Source organism: Symphalangus syndactylus, chromosome 3 (genome assembly GCF_028878055.3).
Source record: "Symphalangus syndactylus isolate Jambi chromosome 3, NHGRI_mSymSyn1-v2.1_pri, whole genome shotgun sequence".
NCBI lineage: Eukaryota > Metazoa > Chordata > Mammalia > Primates > Hylobatidae > Symphalangus > Symphalangus syndactylus.
Window position 1 is genome coordinate 120930796 of NC_072425.2, and position 16856 is coordinate 120947651.

At 40.2% G+C, this 16856-nt stretch overlaps 1 protein-coding gene across 4 annotated transcripts in view; it reads right to left on the reverse strand.

Annotated features, from left to right (window-relative positions):
- Nucleotides 1–6047: 6047 nt before the first annotated feature.
- The window catches only part of PDGFD (platelet derived growth factor D), a 255724-nt gene continuing 244915 nt past the window's right edge, over nucleotides 6048–16856 (reverse strand). For 2 of the 4 annotated variants that reach the window (XR_008656728.2, XR_010119695.1), the window contains exons 7-8: nucleotides 13288–13585; nucleotides 6048–8631 (exon numbers count right to left, since the gene is read on the reverse strand). Coding sequence is in view for 2 of the 4 variants with exons in the window: in XM_055272933.2 (XP_055128908.1) it covers nucleotides 13460–13585 (126 nt within the window). In the remaining 2 variants the exon portion in view is untranslated. Of the gene's footprint in view, nucleotides 8632–10957; nucleotides 13586–16856 lie in introns of those variants that run through there. The other 2 variants (XM_055272933.2, XM_055272934.2) reach the window with 1 other exon arrangement.

Below are 16856 nucleotides of genomic sequence, written 5' to 3' on the forward strand. Positions count from 1 at the left end.
GTGGTCTGCTTGAAGCTGCATGTCCTCTGGGGTAGCTCTGCTCACCATGTTTCTCATCTTTCTCCTAGATTCAACGAGCTAGCCAGGGCATGTTGTTTTTGGGGTGGTGGCAGAAATTCAAGAGAGAAAGCCACACTGGGCAAACATATCTCAAACCCTTGCTTGCATCATGCCTACTTACATCCTGTTGTCCAAAGCAAGCCCCATGGCCAAAACTACAACCAAGAGTCAGAGAACTATATTCTGTCTATAGTGAGGCCAGGCAAGGGTGTGAAAGCAAAGAAAGGGTGGAAGAATTGGGGCACTAACCCAGTCTGTCACAAATAGTCACACCTAATTTTAAGGGTGCAGGGAAATATAATCTTCTATATGCATGGAAGGACAACTGAAAATATTTGTTGACCACCTCTTGAAATCTTTTGTGGTGAAAATCAAAGTCCTTACAATGGCCTAGAAGTTTCAATAAAATCTGTCTCCCACTAGCTGTCTAACTATCTCCAACCATTCAGTCTAGCTCACACCATTCCAGCCCGTTACCAAGCAAGCTTCTACCTCAGGGCTTTTGCACTTACTGCTCCCTCTGCCTGGAATACTCTCTCTCTTTTTTGTTAAATAAAGATATTTGCATGACTCTCTCCTTATGTCTTTTGGGGCTTTTATTTTAGATGACCACCTTAACAAAAATTGGATTATCCTCCTCTACTGATCCCCTTTCCCTGCTTTTATTTATCCATATCCTAAACATATTTCCTCCTCACATACTATAGACATTTTACTTACTTGTATGCCTTCCCTCACTATAAGCTACACAAGGACTGGAATTTTGTTGTGTTTTGTTCACTGTCCACAGCATCTATAATTGTGCCTGACACTTAGAGGAGTAGGCATTTAGTAACAATTTTGTTGAATAAATGAATACCCTGAAAATTGATATTTTTCTCATCGGAAACAGTTATTGCCTTTATATCTTGAAAGTTGATTCTGATGCCTTCTAAATCCAATTCAGCCTATTCGGACTGGCTGGTCCCTCCACATTAACCTATAACTTCTCATTTGGCAAAGGCACCTTTCTGGAATGAATGAGGAGATCTCAGAAAAAGACAGAATTTTATTGCTTTCACCATCCTCTAAAGTCAGTGGCTCTCACATAGGTACGAATTTTTCTCCCTAGGGGGTATTTGGCAATGTAGGGAGATATTTTTTGATTGTCACTAATAAGGGGGAAAGAGAGCTACTGGCATCTAGTAAGTAAAGGCCAAGGATGCTGCTAAACATCCTACAATGCACAGGACAGCCCCACAACAAAGACTTTTCCAGTCCAAAATGTCAACAGCTCTGAGCTTGAGAAATCTGTTCTAAGGGGAGTGCAGAGGTTCTGGTCTCGGCGGCTCTGAAAGTTGCTTCAGATAAATGTTTTATTACTATCAGTGTTACACTGTAAGTACTACACAGGTAAGAAGTGACATGGGTTTATTCATTGGTGTGTGCTGAGCACCTCGTACAGTGCCTGAAACATAATGGGGTCTCAAAAATAATTGTTGAATGCATTAATGAACAGAGATGTCCTATTAAAACACTAAATATTATGCTGCATTATGCTGATTACTAAGCCTTGCTTCACTTCCTTTACTCTATTTTAAGATCCAATTTAGACCTATAATAGTCACGGCCCTGTGGCTTTCGGTCTGTTTTTAATTTCTATGAGAACAGAGAGGAAAGTCCTACGAGTCTCAGTCTTGTGCAAAGGCTCATATATTTCACTAAAATGTCTGCAGGAGAAAAAAAAATGTTTCCTCCTATGGATAAAACAGGAAATGAGTTTGGTTCTTGTAGAAACAAATGTGATGAGCTTGAGGTATTGGAATTTAGAGAATTATTTTTAGTTTGTTTTTGAATCCATTTTGGGGTAGTTGACCAAAATATTTCCTTTTTTTGTTTGTTTCTTCTTTTTTTTTTAACTAATATACTTGCCGATTTTGTCTGGACTTTTTTCCATTGCAGGCTTTGGATGAGTGCAAGCTGTATTTCTCAGCAAAGCTAATTTGTTTACCGTTCCTTGTCAGGGTTTTCTGTAGCTGTCAAGTGTCTTCATTTAGCCACGTGTGTACATGTGTATATACAGGGACAGGCAAATTGTAGCATAAGCCTTCAGTTTTTATTTATGTAATGAACAAGATTATATTTAGTGTTCAGATAAGGTTTAAATGGGGGTTTCGGTTAATACCCAAGGTTATTTATTCCTATGTGTCAAGGGCAATCTTTCCCAGGAGACCCAGAAATTAACTCTTTTTTTTCTTTAAGAAAAAAATCCAACCCTAGAACCTAGGATTTAGTAAAACACAGTGAAAGTCTGAAGAAAACTATGGATTCTCCTGTTCCTCAACTCTTTTCCTATCACTGTCTTCCCAATTAGGCAAAAGACTCCAACAATCAATCACCTAGGAGTCTGGCCCAGATCCATGGAGATGTTCCTGATTCCTCTCTTTCCCTCACACTCCACATTTAAAGCTTTGCTTTTCAAATATATTCTGAAACTGCCTGCTTCTCACTTCCTCCACTGCTGACTCTCAGATGAAGCCTGCTCTCCCTCCTGAGCCTATAAATGGTCTCTCAGCTTCTACTCTTGCTCTCCTGCAGGCCATTCTCTACACAAGGGATCTTGTACCAACTTGTCATATGACTTACTTTCCCTGCTCAAAACTCTTTAAGGACTTACCGACACATTTAGAATCCAAACTCCTTACTATGACTGCTAAGATCCCATATGAACTGGCACTGCCTAATTCTTTCACTTTGTGTCTTTCACTGAGTTCCTTGCCCCTTCCACCCTAGCCGTGTTGCTGTTCCTGACACCATCCCAAGCCCGTTTCGAATTCAGGGCCTTTGCACTTGCTGTTCCTTTTGCCTGGAGTGCTATTCTTCAAGATATTTCTGCCTATAGTTTCCTCACTTCCTTTAGGTCTCAGCAAAAATGTTGCCTCCTCAGAGAGGCCTTCTGTCACCTGTTACCATAGCATGCATGGTCTAGATGCTCTCAGGAGACCCCAAAACCTGTGAAACTAACTTGTGCTTGCAGCTGTGCTTGCTTACGGATAAGAAAGCAGAATGCCAGAAACTACGAGTTAGCCACGAGACCAACTAAGTGCAGAAGTGCTGCCTTGACTTGAACTCTTGCATAGGTGCACTGAACTCATTTCTTGCTTCATTACCATACTAAAATCTCCACCCAGCAGGGAGAAATGTACCTTGTTAGGCACAAAAGGTGCTGGGTGCAAACAAAAACACATGACTGCACATACTGTCTTCCCTCCTGGAAGAGCCCACCTTTCTTCCAGGAATCCCTGCCCCAGTCTCCACCTACCTCCCCTGGGAGCCCTTTAAATCTCCCTCTACTTGACTTCCAGGGAGATGATGCTTTGAGCACGAGCTCCCCTCCCCTTCACCATTCTTTGATCACGAGTAAAGTTTCTGTTCTGCTTTACTTAACCTGGTCTGGTTCTATTGGCACAAATGACACTGGGCAGGGAAAGAACCCATTAGGATCAAATAACCTCCTGGGAGGGTCAGTAACACTTCCTTTGCTTTTCTAACTTGCTTTGTTTTTCTTACTGCCCTTATCATTATATGAAATTATATATGTGTTTATTTCCTGTGTCTATCTTGATGCGAATTTTATGAAGGCAAAAACATCGTGCTGTTCATTATCTTGTTCTTTGTCCCCAGTGCCTAGAATCATGCTTACAACATAGTAGATGCCCAATTTCTGTCAATTAAATGAATAAAGCTTAACCAGAATGTTCAACGATGATGTCAGGGACCATGCTTGGAATTGCCCTGTAGGTGAGAAGGCTTCTTAGAGCAAATTCTTTAATTCTGCCTCCTATGCAATGGCTTAGACAGATGGTGTTACAATATGATTACGGATGTGGGTTACAGAGGAGTTACCTGGAGTTTACTATCTATTCACTTACTTTGGAGAAATCTCTGTCTTTATTTTTTCATACTTATGAAGCGCAATAAATATCATTGCATTGTTTCTAATAAAAAGCTTTAGTATCCCAGCACTTTGGGAGGCTGAGGCAGGCAGATCACGAGGTCAGGAGATCAAGACCTTCCTGGCTAACATGGTGAAACCCTGTCTCTACTAAAAATACAAAAAATTAGCCGGGCATGGTGGCCTGTGCCTGTAGTCCTAGCTACTTGGGAGGCTGAGGCAGGAGAATGGCGTGAGCCTGTGAGGCGGCGCTTGCAGTGAGCCAAGATCGCACTACTACACTCCAGCCTGGGCGACAGAGAGAGACTCCGTCTCAAAAAAAAAAAAAAAAAAAAAGCTTTAGTATATATTAATGTATTTCATTTTCATAAAAGTCATGTATTACAGGGTTATTATGAAAATTAAATACATATACGTGAGCTTCAGAAAAATTCCTGGCACATTGTAAAATGGGCACTACTATTACAGTCCATTTTTATTATTCACACCTTCTGTATTTGCATATTTACCTACTCAAAATCTATGTGTATCCCCCAAATCCATGTGCATGGTTTCTCGTAGTCATTTGAAGACATGAGCTGATATGGTTTGGCTCTGTGTCCCCACCAAAACCTCATCTTGTAGCTCCCATAATTCCCATGTGTTGTGGGAGGGACCTGGTGGGAGATGACTGATTCATGGGGCAAGTCCTTCCTGTGCTGTTCTAGTGATAGTGAATGGGTCTCATGAGATATGATGGTTTTAAAATCGGGAGTTTCCCTGCACAAACTCTCTTTGCCTGCCGCCATCATATAAGATGTGACTTGCTCCTCCATGCCTTCCTCCATGATTGTGAGGCCTCCCCAGCCACGTGGAATTGTAAATCCAATACACTTCTTTCTTTTGTAAATTGCCCAGTTTCGGGTATGTCTTTATCAGCAACATGAAAACAGACTAATATATGAGCAGAGCTGTTAAAAAATTGAGTTACTCATGTTCCCAGCTGAGGAAGGACAAGGTGACACTGCCTTCTTGCTTCAGCTCTCATATTGTAAACGAGTGTCCTTTTCACAGTTGATTTAGTGCCATGTTTTTAACACTTTTGTGCTTTTTGTTGAAGATTTTACCATTTAAAATGGCTCCCAAGCATAGTTCTGAAGCGCTCTTTGGTGTTCGTAAGTGCAATAAGGCTGTGATGTACCTTATGGAAAAAATATGTGTTAGGTAAGCTTGGTTCAGGCTTGGGTTATAATGCTGTTGGCTGTGAGTTCAATTTTAATGAATCAACAATATATATTAAATAAAGACTTCTTAAGCAGAAACACACAATAACCAAGTAGACTGTCTGAAAGTTGATGAAAATGTGACCAGAGGCTTGCAGAACCTTAAGCCAGGATTTCTCTGAGCAGCATTGAAAACAGTATTTGCTAATTCAGTGATCCTGGCAACTTCATAGAACACAAGTGCCACAAACAACAATAATTTAATGTGCAGTTGTCCCTTGATATCCACAGGGGATTCATTCCAGGATCCCTGAGGATACCAAAATCTGGGGATGCTCAAGTCCCTTATCTAAAACGGTGCAGTGTTTACTATAACCTATGCATATCTTCCCATATGATTTAAATCATCTCTGGATTACTTACAGTACCTAGCACAATATAAATACCATGTAAATAGTTGTTATACTGTGCTGTTTTAATTATTATTTAATTTAATTAATTAATTATTTTATTTATTTATTTTTGAGATGGAGTCTTGCTCTATCACCCAGGCTGGAGTGCAGTGGAGCAATCTTGCTCACTGCAGCCTCTGCTTCCTGGTTCAAGAGATTCTCGTGCCTCGCCCTCCCAAGTAGCTGGGGCTACAGGAGTGCACCACCATGCCTAATTTTTGTGTTTTTAGTAGAGGCAGGATTTCACCATGTTGGCCAGGCTGTTCTCAAACTTCTGATCTCAAGTGATCCACCTGCCTTGGCCTCTCAAATTGTTGGGATTACAGGTGTGAGCCACTGAACTTGGCCAGTTTTTATTATTTTTATAGTTTTATTATATTTTTCATGTTTCCAAATATCTTTGATCTGCTGTTGGTTGAATCCATAGATGTGGAACCTGTGGATATAAAGGGCTAACGGTAGTTCTCTCTTTTCACTCACCTATCAACTCCTTGAGATAGTGGTTTTCACTCAGCATTTTCATTTCATCACAATTCTTCCCTCCAAATATCTTATCATCTGACTCACATTTCCACCATGTGACATTCTCAGAGAACCAGAGATGGGTTTGGCCAGACATCAGAACTAATGAGAAGGAGGGACTCCCTCAGGACTTTCTGTGTGTTTGTGTCTTTCTTCCTTCTTTTCTTTTATAGTTTGACTTTCTCTAGATTTTTAGTCTACATGGCAGGGAGTATGGCTGCCAATAGCCATTGATTTTCACATCCTGCCATCCAAATAACTAAGGAGACTGTCTGAATCTCTTCTTAGGCCCATACATCCTGAGAAAGCTTGAGTCAGATGCCCCTGGCTGTGGCTAGTATGTATGTGTGGTGCTGTGAAGTGGTTATTCTGGCTACAACTCTGGGTGATAATAAAATCTACAACTGCATAGCCTAATACAGTAGCCACTTGTCACATGTGGCAATTTATATTTAAATGTTAATTAAGTAAAATTAAATAAAATTAAAAAATCTTCAGCCACACTGGTCTTGCTTCCAGTTCTTAATAGCCAAATGTGGCTATTAGCTGCTCTCTTAGAACAGATATAGAACATCTCCATCATCGCAAGAAGTTCTATTGGACAATACTGCTACAGATGAAGAGGAATCTCTCAGAAAAGAGGTTAGAAAGGAGTATTTCTGAGCCGATAAATCTGTAGGTGTTTCTCATACTTTCTCTGCCGTAGTCGATAAAACTGACCCAGACTCTCTGCAACAATTTCTTCCTCTGGCACTTAGAACATTTTTATATACTCACAATTGCCCTGTGATTCTTCCCCTTTCAGTTTTCACCCTCCCCTAAGTGTCTGGACTGTTCCTGGGTTTTGTAATACCACTGTATGTTGCTGACTTCTAAATTTACATCTGTCTCAGGCCCTTCTTCTTAGCTCCAGACCCACAGACCTAACTGCCTACTTAATATCTCCAACTGGATATATCAAATGTCACTTGGAATTAATACCTCACACTGAATTCTTAATTTATCCTAAATCTCCTTCTCTTTGCAGGTTCCCCATCTTAATAAATGGCACCTCTATCTGCAAAGTTTGTTATGCCAGAAGCCTTGGAAAAACCCTTGATATCTTCTATCTTCTTTTGCCTCAGTCTAATATATCCCCAACTCTGATCAATTAAAGATTCAAACTATTTCTTTAATCTAGCTAGATTTTTTTTTCATTTTTATTGCTACCATTTAATGTCACACTCTCCTTTCACTTTGCTTCTAACGTTTATTCAACTTTCTGTTCCTGCTCTAACGTCATCTTCTCACAGAACCCTTCCTTATCCTCTGATCTGGATTCCACCTTTTACTGTCATCACACATTATGCTTTTGCTTTTCACAAATGTATTGGATTGCATATGTAATTATTTGTTTAGTGTCTAGTTTTCCCTAGCTTCATGTAATGTCTTTTCTAGCTTGATAAAGGCAGGAAATATGTTTATTCTCCCGTGAATCTGCTGTATTTAGCACAGAGCTAGACCTTTAGCCCTCAGTCAGTACTTAATATATTTTCAGAACACATTTTTATGAGCTTTAGAAACTAGCCTTCTTTCCTCTTAATGGTTATGGAGGTCTTTCAGGTTCCGTCTATCTTCTTATGGTTTCAGCTTTGACACTGAGGATGACTCCCTTTCAACGTTACAAGACCTGGCTCCTCTTCTTGGAGACATGCCTGCAAAATTCACCCCTCCTTCCTGCCTCCCTGGTTTTCCCATGGTAATTCTCTTGATATTCCAACTCACATGACTTCTTCCTCCAGGAGATCTCCAAGCCTGCACTTCCAGCCCATCCAATCACAAAGAACTTTGAAACCTCTTAACCGGTCTTGTCGTCTTAGTTCATGCAAATAGCACCCCCTAGAGATTTGTAGTGCACAGCCTGAACAGCCACAGAGGCAAACTTCCCTTCCTGTCTCTGAAGTCTCGTTTTATCCTTATTGTCTCACCCCTAGAACTTCAAGGAGCCTCATAACTCATATCCCAATCCCTACTCTTTCTGTAGACCCATTTTCCAAAATGCAGAATTGCATAATTGTTCTGCCAGAAGACACCTACAGAACATCTTACATATCTGAGTGTGTAAATGAGGAAACATAGGTTTAGAAAGTGGCAGGCTAGTCTCTACAACCAAGACCTTCTAACTTTCTGTCTGGTGCTCTACGTCACGTACAGCCCCCACTGTGCTCAGAGGTCCTCATGGAGCTTCCTTTCCTAAATGTAAAATACTAAATTCAGTTGCCTACAGTTTCCTTTTCTTTCCTTTCTATCACTTTATATTTTTTGAACTGCCCACACTTACCTTATGCATTTTTGCTGGGAGACCTTTGTTCTTCCTGTTGATCTTACCTAGAATATCTTTCTCTCGTTTTATCCTCTGTTGTGAATCTTGTGTTTCAAGCCTCAAAGCATGTCTGATACATAGTGGGCTTTAATGTATTTGCTGTTGAATGAATGAATGAAACATTTAATTTAGTCAATTTTCCCCATATTGACTGTGGCTAAATTTCTATTGACAAAAGTCAACAAATATCTACCACCATATCCTGAAGTTTGCACCAAAGTGAACAGTACTGAAAAATATTCACCTGATGTGTTTGACTCTCAAAAAGCAGTGATTTCTTAAAGCAGTTGGGAATTTTACCCTATTAATTGCTCACTTTGGTAACCATGCAGTTGATCTCCTCGACTGATCTATCTCCTGTCTTTCCCAAAGCAGATATTGATCCTGATTTTCTCTGATTTGAAGACTGATGAGTAGAGGCAGGTGAGAAAGGAAGCCTGTGGGAGACACAGGGGGAAAGGAAAGTCTAGGAAAACACTAGAAGGCCTTAAGAGGAGAAATTTATAATATGACCTCAACCAGAAACAGGTTAGAGACCTTAGTTCTTAAAAGGGAACTTGTATTGTAGGTATTATTTAAAATGTAAATTGAATCCAAGAATGATTTTTAACATTTGGTTTCTGGTCACTAAACCTGGCAATAAGTATAAACAGTTTAAAATAATCACAAAGTCAAATGATTTTGTTAGAAAATGAAGATTTCTTGGTCCACAGCTTGTTGCACTGAGTATATTAACCTTTGTTAAGAAGTTAGCTCCACTCTCTTTTAATGTAGTCTGCTAAATAATTTTTAGACATCTCCACAGAAATGAAATTTATTCAAAAAAAGGACACAAATTAGTTTGCAAAATTCAGAAATATAACTGGAAAAGCAAGCATAAAGTCTTACATTAAGTGGTTAGTTGCTTATCCTTTGTTGATGCCTATTTTATTTGAGAGAAATCCCAGAGTGCTACGCTAAGTTTTGAAAGTCTGTGTAGTCTTTAACTTGATCTTTAAAAACAACAGAATTTGAGTGAATGTCAATAAAACCAGCGAATTATAAATATTCTGTCTTCTAGCATGTTTGACTAGGGCTGTCAATAAACAAAATTGTATTTTCTAGGACTTAAGGCATGAATACTAATCTAGGAATTTTAATTTAATATTCTGAGGAACCTAGGAGAGTATCAACAATTTAGACATCTGTTGAGTTATTCTCAGACTAAAACTGGACATGTGAACATTTCAGGAAATGAAATAAAATTCTTAATGTCTTTGTATTAAAATGCAACATATATACATATATACATATATACACATATATACACATATATATGACTATTATGACTTTTTACATAAAAACCCCAGTTACTTGTATTAGCTATTAGGCACAGAATTATTCGACCCAGTCCCCATCCCTCCCCCATGCTCACACACTAGCTAGTATTTCTGATGGTAAAATTAATTCCTGCCACAGAATAACAGGTCTTCACTCCCATTCCCCAAATGACCTAAAACCACTAAAATGGCAGAGTTTCATTGAACACTGCAGCTGTTATTTTGTCTCCAGCAGGATGATATAAAGATTAGGCTATAATCAAAAGCAAAAATTCTTGCATATGCATTGCAGCTAGAAGAGCTCTCTTTACGCTATGTGCCTCTTCACAAATTATAAAGCACATTATAGGAGTGTAGCTCCTAAACTGGTCTTTCTGAACTGGTAACAGTGAATCACTAGCTGGCTGGGGTGTGCACCCAGATGGGAAAAGGAGGTGGACAAAAGGGAAATGAGATTGTAATGTTGTTGACTTCAGGCCTCAAGGAAGAGAGGGCTGTGGATTTTCTCAGGTGAGGAACAATGTCAGCGGAGAACATAACTCATTATAAGACTCATGGGGAAACAGTCAAATGAAGAAGCAACAAAACCAAACCCAAGTCTTGCCCCACTGTGCAGCTGCAGGACAAACACAGAACAGAAGCCTGTAGTTGGGGAACAAAGTGTTGTTCTTTCAAGCATTATAAAATGAAGCCTTCAGAAATTACTCAATCTTGTCATTCCAAACAGTTTGATGCATTTGTAAAAAAAAGTTTTCTTTTTTTTTTTTGAAAGGAGTCTCGTTCTGTAGCCCAGGCTGGAGTGCAGTGGCGTGATCTCGGCTCACTGCAACCTCTGCCTCCCGGTTCAAGTGATTCTCCTGCCTCAATCTCCTGAGTAGCTGGGACTACAGGCGCCTACCACCACACCTGGCTCATTTTTGTATTTTTAGTAGAGACAGGGTTTCGCCATGTTGATCAGGATGGTCCCAATCTCCTTGTGATCCACCCCCTCGGCCGCCCAAAGTGCTAAGGTTATAGGCTTGAGCCACCGCGTCCGGCTGGAAGTTTTCTTTTTTTAGCAGTGTACATCTTTTAAAACTGCAATTGAGTACTAAATAATGGAGTAGTTTTGTTCAAAAGCAATATTTATTTTTCATGAAGATAAGAGGCATATTACATTTGCTATAGAAAATGCTATGAGAGGAAAAAGCTGCAAGTTACCGATACGACAAAAAACATAAAAAACTCTACTTATGAAAGTGTTTTGCCCTATAAGAACATATTGAATAAAAGGCATTAGTCCAGGTGAATGAGCCATGTGGAAATGTGGATTTATTAGGGTTTGTTTTGAAATGTAATTTGTACAGTGAGCTTTTTATTCCTTTGATGGCTATCAAATAGATTTATTGGCTACATGTTAGAAGTGCAATAGATAACAGGTAACCAAGGGAGAAGTTTTAATAAAACTCTCAGGAAAGGCAAAGAAAAGTGAGTGAATATGCCTGCTTACATTTCAGCTAATAAATAAAAAGTGCAGATAGGGCTTTAACTGAAAACCTTGCTGGTTATTGCAGCCTGGAAGGTTTATTGAAAACTGGGTAGAAAACTCTAATTTTTTATATTTACAGCTACAATGTGAGCTGTTCAGGTTAGAGTGATGTAATGTTCATTTTGACTTTGGTACAGGAAACTGATGTTTTCACAGGAAACTTGCAAAGCGGTTATGAAGAGGAAGAGCGTTCTTAATTATTAGTGTCTGCCTGAGCTATTTCTGATTGTGTTCTGGGATTTTAGAGAATTGAACAATAGAGTATTTAATTTTACCACTCCCCTCTTGAGTAAAAACATCAGACACTTTTAGGAAAGTTTTAGAAGGTACATCTTCAATAAGCAGAGATCTTTCATCTCAAATAACTGGGAAGAATAGCACTGCTTAAGAATAGTTGAACTTGGACCTGAGAGCACCATACTTAGAAATCTAAGTATATTTAGGTCACTCATTTGACACTGGGACTTCACCAGCCCTGTCACCCAAACTGGTTGTAGTTAGTAGGACCACAAACTCACTGAAGAAATCTGCTTTCCTTTTAACTTTCAAGGCAATAAGAAAAATGTAGTTCTCTGTTAGCAGTCCCTGAGCTATCTGAATTTTGGTGTTTCTCTCTTAAGCCTCTTGCTTTGGAGAATGATGAATCATTTCCTACTCCTGGAGTTAGTCTCCTTTAAAATAGACACGAAGGAGGCAGAGCGAAAAAATTACTCTAAATACCATTAACCAATGTGAAACAGTTTTCTATTAAACAGTAGGAGAGCAGGTCCAAACTTGTGTTACCACAATTGACAACTGGCTTCTTAAAGCAAGCTCCATAGATTAAGAACCAGAGTCTCTAGGACTGATTTTACTTGGTTCAGAAACAGGAAATCAGAACAGTGAGCAAGTATATGATTAGAAATTTACATTAATAAAATGTGATTTTTTTGATACACAAAAGCTTTTAGGTTATAAATAATCTATGATGGCTTGCCAAACATAAAATGCCATTATAAATCCATGCCTATATTTCAAAAAGACAGGAACACAAAAGCAAGATACATTAAATTAATTGGCATAGTTTGGAGAGTTCGAATCCATTATTAGATATGGATCCTATCAAATATCCCACCTAATTTCCAGTTATGTCGATGTTTCAATGTTCACTTTTTAAGTTCTCAACTACCCGCATCTTTCAATGAACACCATCTGGAAAGGTTCATACAGAATCCCCATGCCATTCTTGAAAGGATTTGCTTTTGTGGAGGGGTTTTGCAAAGAAAAACAATTCAAAATTCTGTTATAGCTTATACGTTGTCTCTGTAGGATTATAATAAGAAACCTTCTAAGTAAGTTTTTGAGATAGGTGTTAAATGAATAAGCATGCCTCAGCAAAATGCATAAAAAGCACAATGATTTAATTTCTAAAGCACTTATATTATTATGGCACGGTTTTGTAGACAGGTTATTATAGTCCACATAGGTAAGTATGCAGTGCTTCTCATGGAAACAATGCTTAGGTATTGGCCTTTTCTCTGGAAACCATATTTTTCCTTTTTAAATAATCAACTAAGATGTATATGTAAGAAAGCCTCATCTTTTGCTTTTTAATGTACAAGATGCTTTCTTTGAGAGCAAGATTCAAAATTGTTTTGTGTTTCAAAATTTAAAAATAAATTTATCTCCTAAATTTTCTAAAGACATGTTTCATATATTTGACCATCCCTTATTTTGGCAAAGGATTTTAAGAGTCTAACTCAAACATATGTAAGCTCTGGTGTACCTGGTTATATATACCGAAAAAACCATTTGATCTATATACACATAGACATGAATATATTTCTGTGTGTGTGTGTATATATATAACCTCAAACACTATTATTAAATGCAATCCTATATTCTTAGGTATAGAAGTTGATGATATACCTTTCTACTTGCCATGGCATTAACAAACCAAGGCTGAGACTCAGCAACCACTTGTGTTCATTACATTGCAGGCTAGTAGTAAGTTTGGTTGCTGGCAGGAAAAGGGTCTCTTATCTCACCCTCCTTAAACTAAAGGTTCTTTCAGGCTTAATGTGAGGATGTGCACATTCTCTTATCGAGGTGGTCTTGAGCTGCAGATACAATCGCATCGTTCATGGTGATCCAACTGGATGTCAACCAGAGCCATGGTCTTAGCTCTGCCCCTCCTCTTGATGTGGCCAGGCTCAAACTGTAATACCTAGGACAAGAAGCACATCTCCTGTTAGAAAGCCTTTGGAGTTCAACTCAGTCAGTTGCCACTTATTACCTTTTTGACAACTAGTTCTTAGCCCTTTGAGAACCCAACAGAAGCTATGGGCTTGCTATTAGAATGCACACATTGCTATTAGAATGTACACTTTTCAAATAATTGACTCCTTGAAGTGGAGGAATCAATTGATCCCAGAGTAATGCCCAGCATTACCTACCTGAAGTACCCAGATGATTTCATGTGTCTTAGCAGGTATTTATTAATAGCTTTCTAAGGGCCTGCTTTGGGCCAAGTGCTGTTCCAAATATTATCATAAAGATCCTTCTGACCAAGGCATGTGTTATAGATGAATACAATACTTGAGCATATTATTAGCACAGAGAGGAAAATGAATAAAATCATGAATACAATATGCTGGTATATCTAAATCTTTAGTTGAAGTAAAACATGTTGTCCTGGAGTTGCTGGCAAGATGGCCGAATAGGAACAGTTCTGGTCTGCAGTTCCCAGCCAGAACGATGCAGAAGGCAGGTGATATCTGCATTTCCAACTGAGGTACCCAGTTCATCTCACTGGGATTGGTTAGACATTGGGTACAGCCCACAGAAGGCAAGCTGAAGCAGGGTGGGGTGTCGCCTCAGCCAGGAAGTGCAAGGGGTTGGGGGATCTCCCTCCCCTAGCCAAGGGAAGCCATGAGAGACTGTACCAGGAGGAATGGTGCACTCTAGTCCAGATACTGCACTTTTCCCATGGTCTTTGCAACTGGGACATCAGGAGATTTCCTCCAGTGCTTATGCCACCAGGGCCCTGGGTTTCAAGCACAAAACTGGGCAGCCGTTTGGACAGACACTGAGCTAGCCGCAGCGGTTTATTTTTCATACCCTAGTGGTGCCTGGAATGCCAGCAAGATAGAACCATTCACTCCCCTGGAAAGGGTCTGAAGCCAGGGATCCAAGTGATCTGGCTCAGTGGGTCCCACCCCCATGGAGTCCAGCTAGCTAAGATCCACTGGCTTGAAATTCTCCTGCCAGCACAGCAGTCTGAGATTGGCCTGGGATGCTTGAGCTTGGTGGCGGGGAGGGGCATCCGCCATTGCTGAGGCTTGAGTAGGCGGTTTTACTCTCACAGTGTAAACAAAGCTGCTGGGAAGTTTGAATGGGGCGGAGCCCACCACAGCTCCACAAGGCCGCTGTGGCCAAACTGCCTCTCTAGATTCCTCCTCTTTGGGCAGGTCATCTCTGAAAGAAAGGCAGCCGCCCCAGTCAGGGACTTATAGATAAAACCCCCATCTCCCTGGGACAGAGAACCAGGGGGAAGGGGTGGCTGTGGGCGCAGCTTCTCAGACTTAAACGTTCCTGCCTGGCGGCTCTGAAGAGAGCAGCGGATCTCCCAGCACAGCATTTGAGCTCTGATAAGGAACAGGCTGCCTCCTCAAGTGGGTCTCTGACCCTCATGTATCCTGACTGGGAGACACCACCCAGTAGGGACCAACAGACATTTCATACAGGAGAGCTGTGGCTGGCATCTGGTGGGTGCCCCTCTGGGACAAAGCTTCCAGAGGGAGGAACAGGCAGCAATCTTTGTGTTCTGCAGCCTCTGCTGGTGAAACCCAGGCAAACAGGGTCTGGAGTGGACCTCCAGCAAACCCCAGAAGACCTGCAGCAGAGGGGCCTGACTCTTAGAAGGAAAACTAACAAACAGAAAGGAATAGTATCAACATCAACAAAAAGGACATCCACTCAGGGACCCCATCTGAAGGTCAAGAACATCAAAGACCAAAGGTAAATAAAACCAAAAAGATGGGGAAAAACCAGCGTAGGAACGCTGAAAATTCCAAAAACCAGAACGCCTCTTCTCAACCAAATGATCACAACTCCTCGCCAGCAAGGGAACAAAATCGGATGGAGAATGAGTTTGAGGAATTGACAGAAGTAGGCTTCAGAAGGTGGGTAATAACAAACTCCTTTGAGCTAAAGGAGCATTTTCTAACCCAATGCAAGGAAGCTAACAACCTTGAAAAAAGGTTAGATGAATTGCTAACTAGAATAACCAGTTTAGAGAAGAACATAAATGACCTGATGGAGCTGAAAAACGCAGGATGAGAACTTCGTGAAGCATACACAAGCTTCAATAGCCAAATTGATCAAGCAGAAGAAAGGATATCAGTGATTGAAGATCAAATTGATGAAATAAAGCGAGAAGACAAGATTACAGAAAAAAGAGTGAAAAGAAACAAACAAAGCCTCCAAGAAACTGGGACTATGTGAAAAGACCAAATCTACGTTTGATTGGTATACCTGAAAGTGATGGGGAGAATGGAACCAAGTTGGAAAACACTCTTCAGGGTACTATCCAGGAGAATTTCCCCAATCTAGCAAGGCAGGCCAACATTCAAATTCAGGAAATATGGAGAACACCACAAAGATACCCCTCAAGAAGAGCAATCCCAAGACACATAATCTTCAGATTCACCAAGGTTGAAATGAAGGAAAAAATGTTAAGGGCAGCCAGAGAGAAAGGTCGGGTTACCCACAAAGGGAAGCCTATCAGACTAACAGCGGATCTCTCGGCAGAAACCCTACAAGCCAGAAGAGAGCAAGGGCCAATATTCCACATTCTTAAAGAAAAGAATTCTCAACCCAGAACTTCATATCCAGCCAAACCAAGCTTCATAAGTGAAGGAGAAATAAAATCCTTTACAGAGAAGCAAATGCTGACAGATTTTGTCACCACCAGGCCTGTCTTACAAGAGCTCCTGAAGGAAGCACTAAACATGGAAAGGAACAACTGGTACCAGCCACTGCAAAAACATCCCAAATTGTAAAGACCATTGATGCTATGAAGAAACTGTATCAACTAACGGGCAAAATAACCAGCTAGCGTCATAATGGCAGGATCAGATTCACACATAACAATATTAACCTTAAATGTAAATTGGGCTAAACTCCCCAGTTAAAAGACACAGACTGGCAAATTGGATAAAGAGTCAAGACTCATCAGTGTGCTGTATCCAGGAGATCCATCTCACATGAAAAGACACACATAGGCTCAAAATAAAGGGATGAAGGAATATTTACCAAGTAAATCGAAAACAACAACAACAACAAAAAGCAAGGGTTGCAATCCTAGTCTCTGATAAAACAGACTTTAAACAAACAAAGATCAAAAGAGACAAAGAAGGCCATTACATAATGGTAAAGGCATCAATGCAACAAGAAGAGCTAACTATCCTAAATATACATGCACCCAATACAGGAGC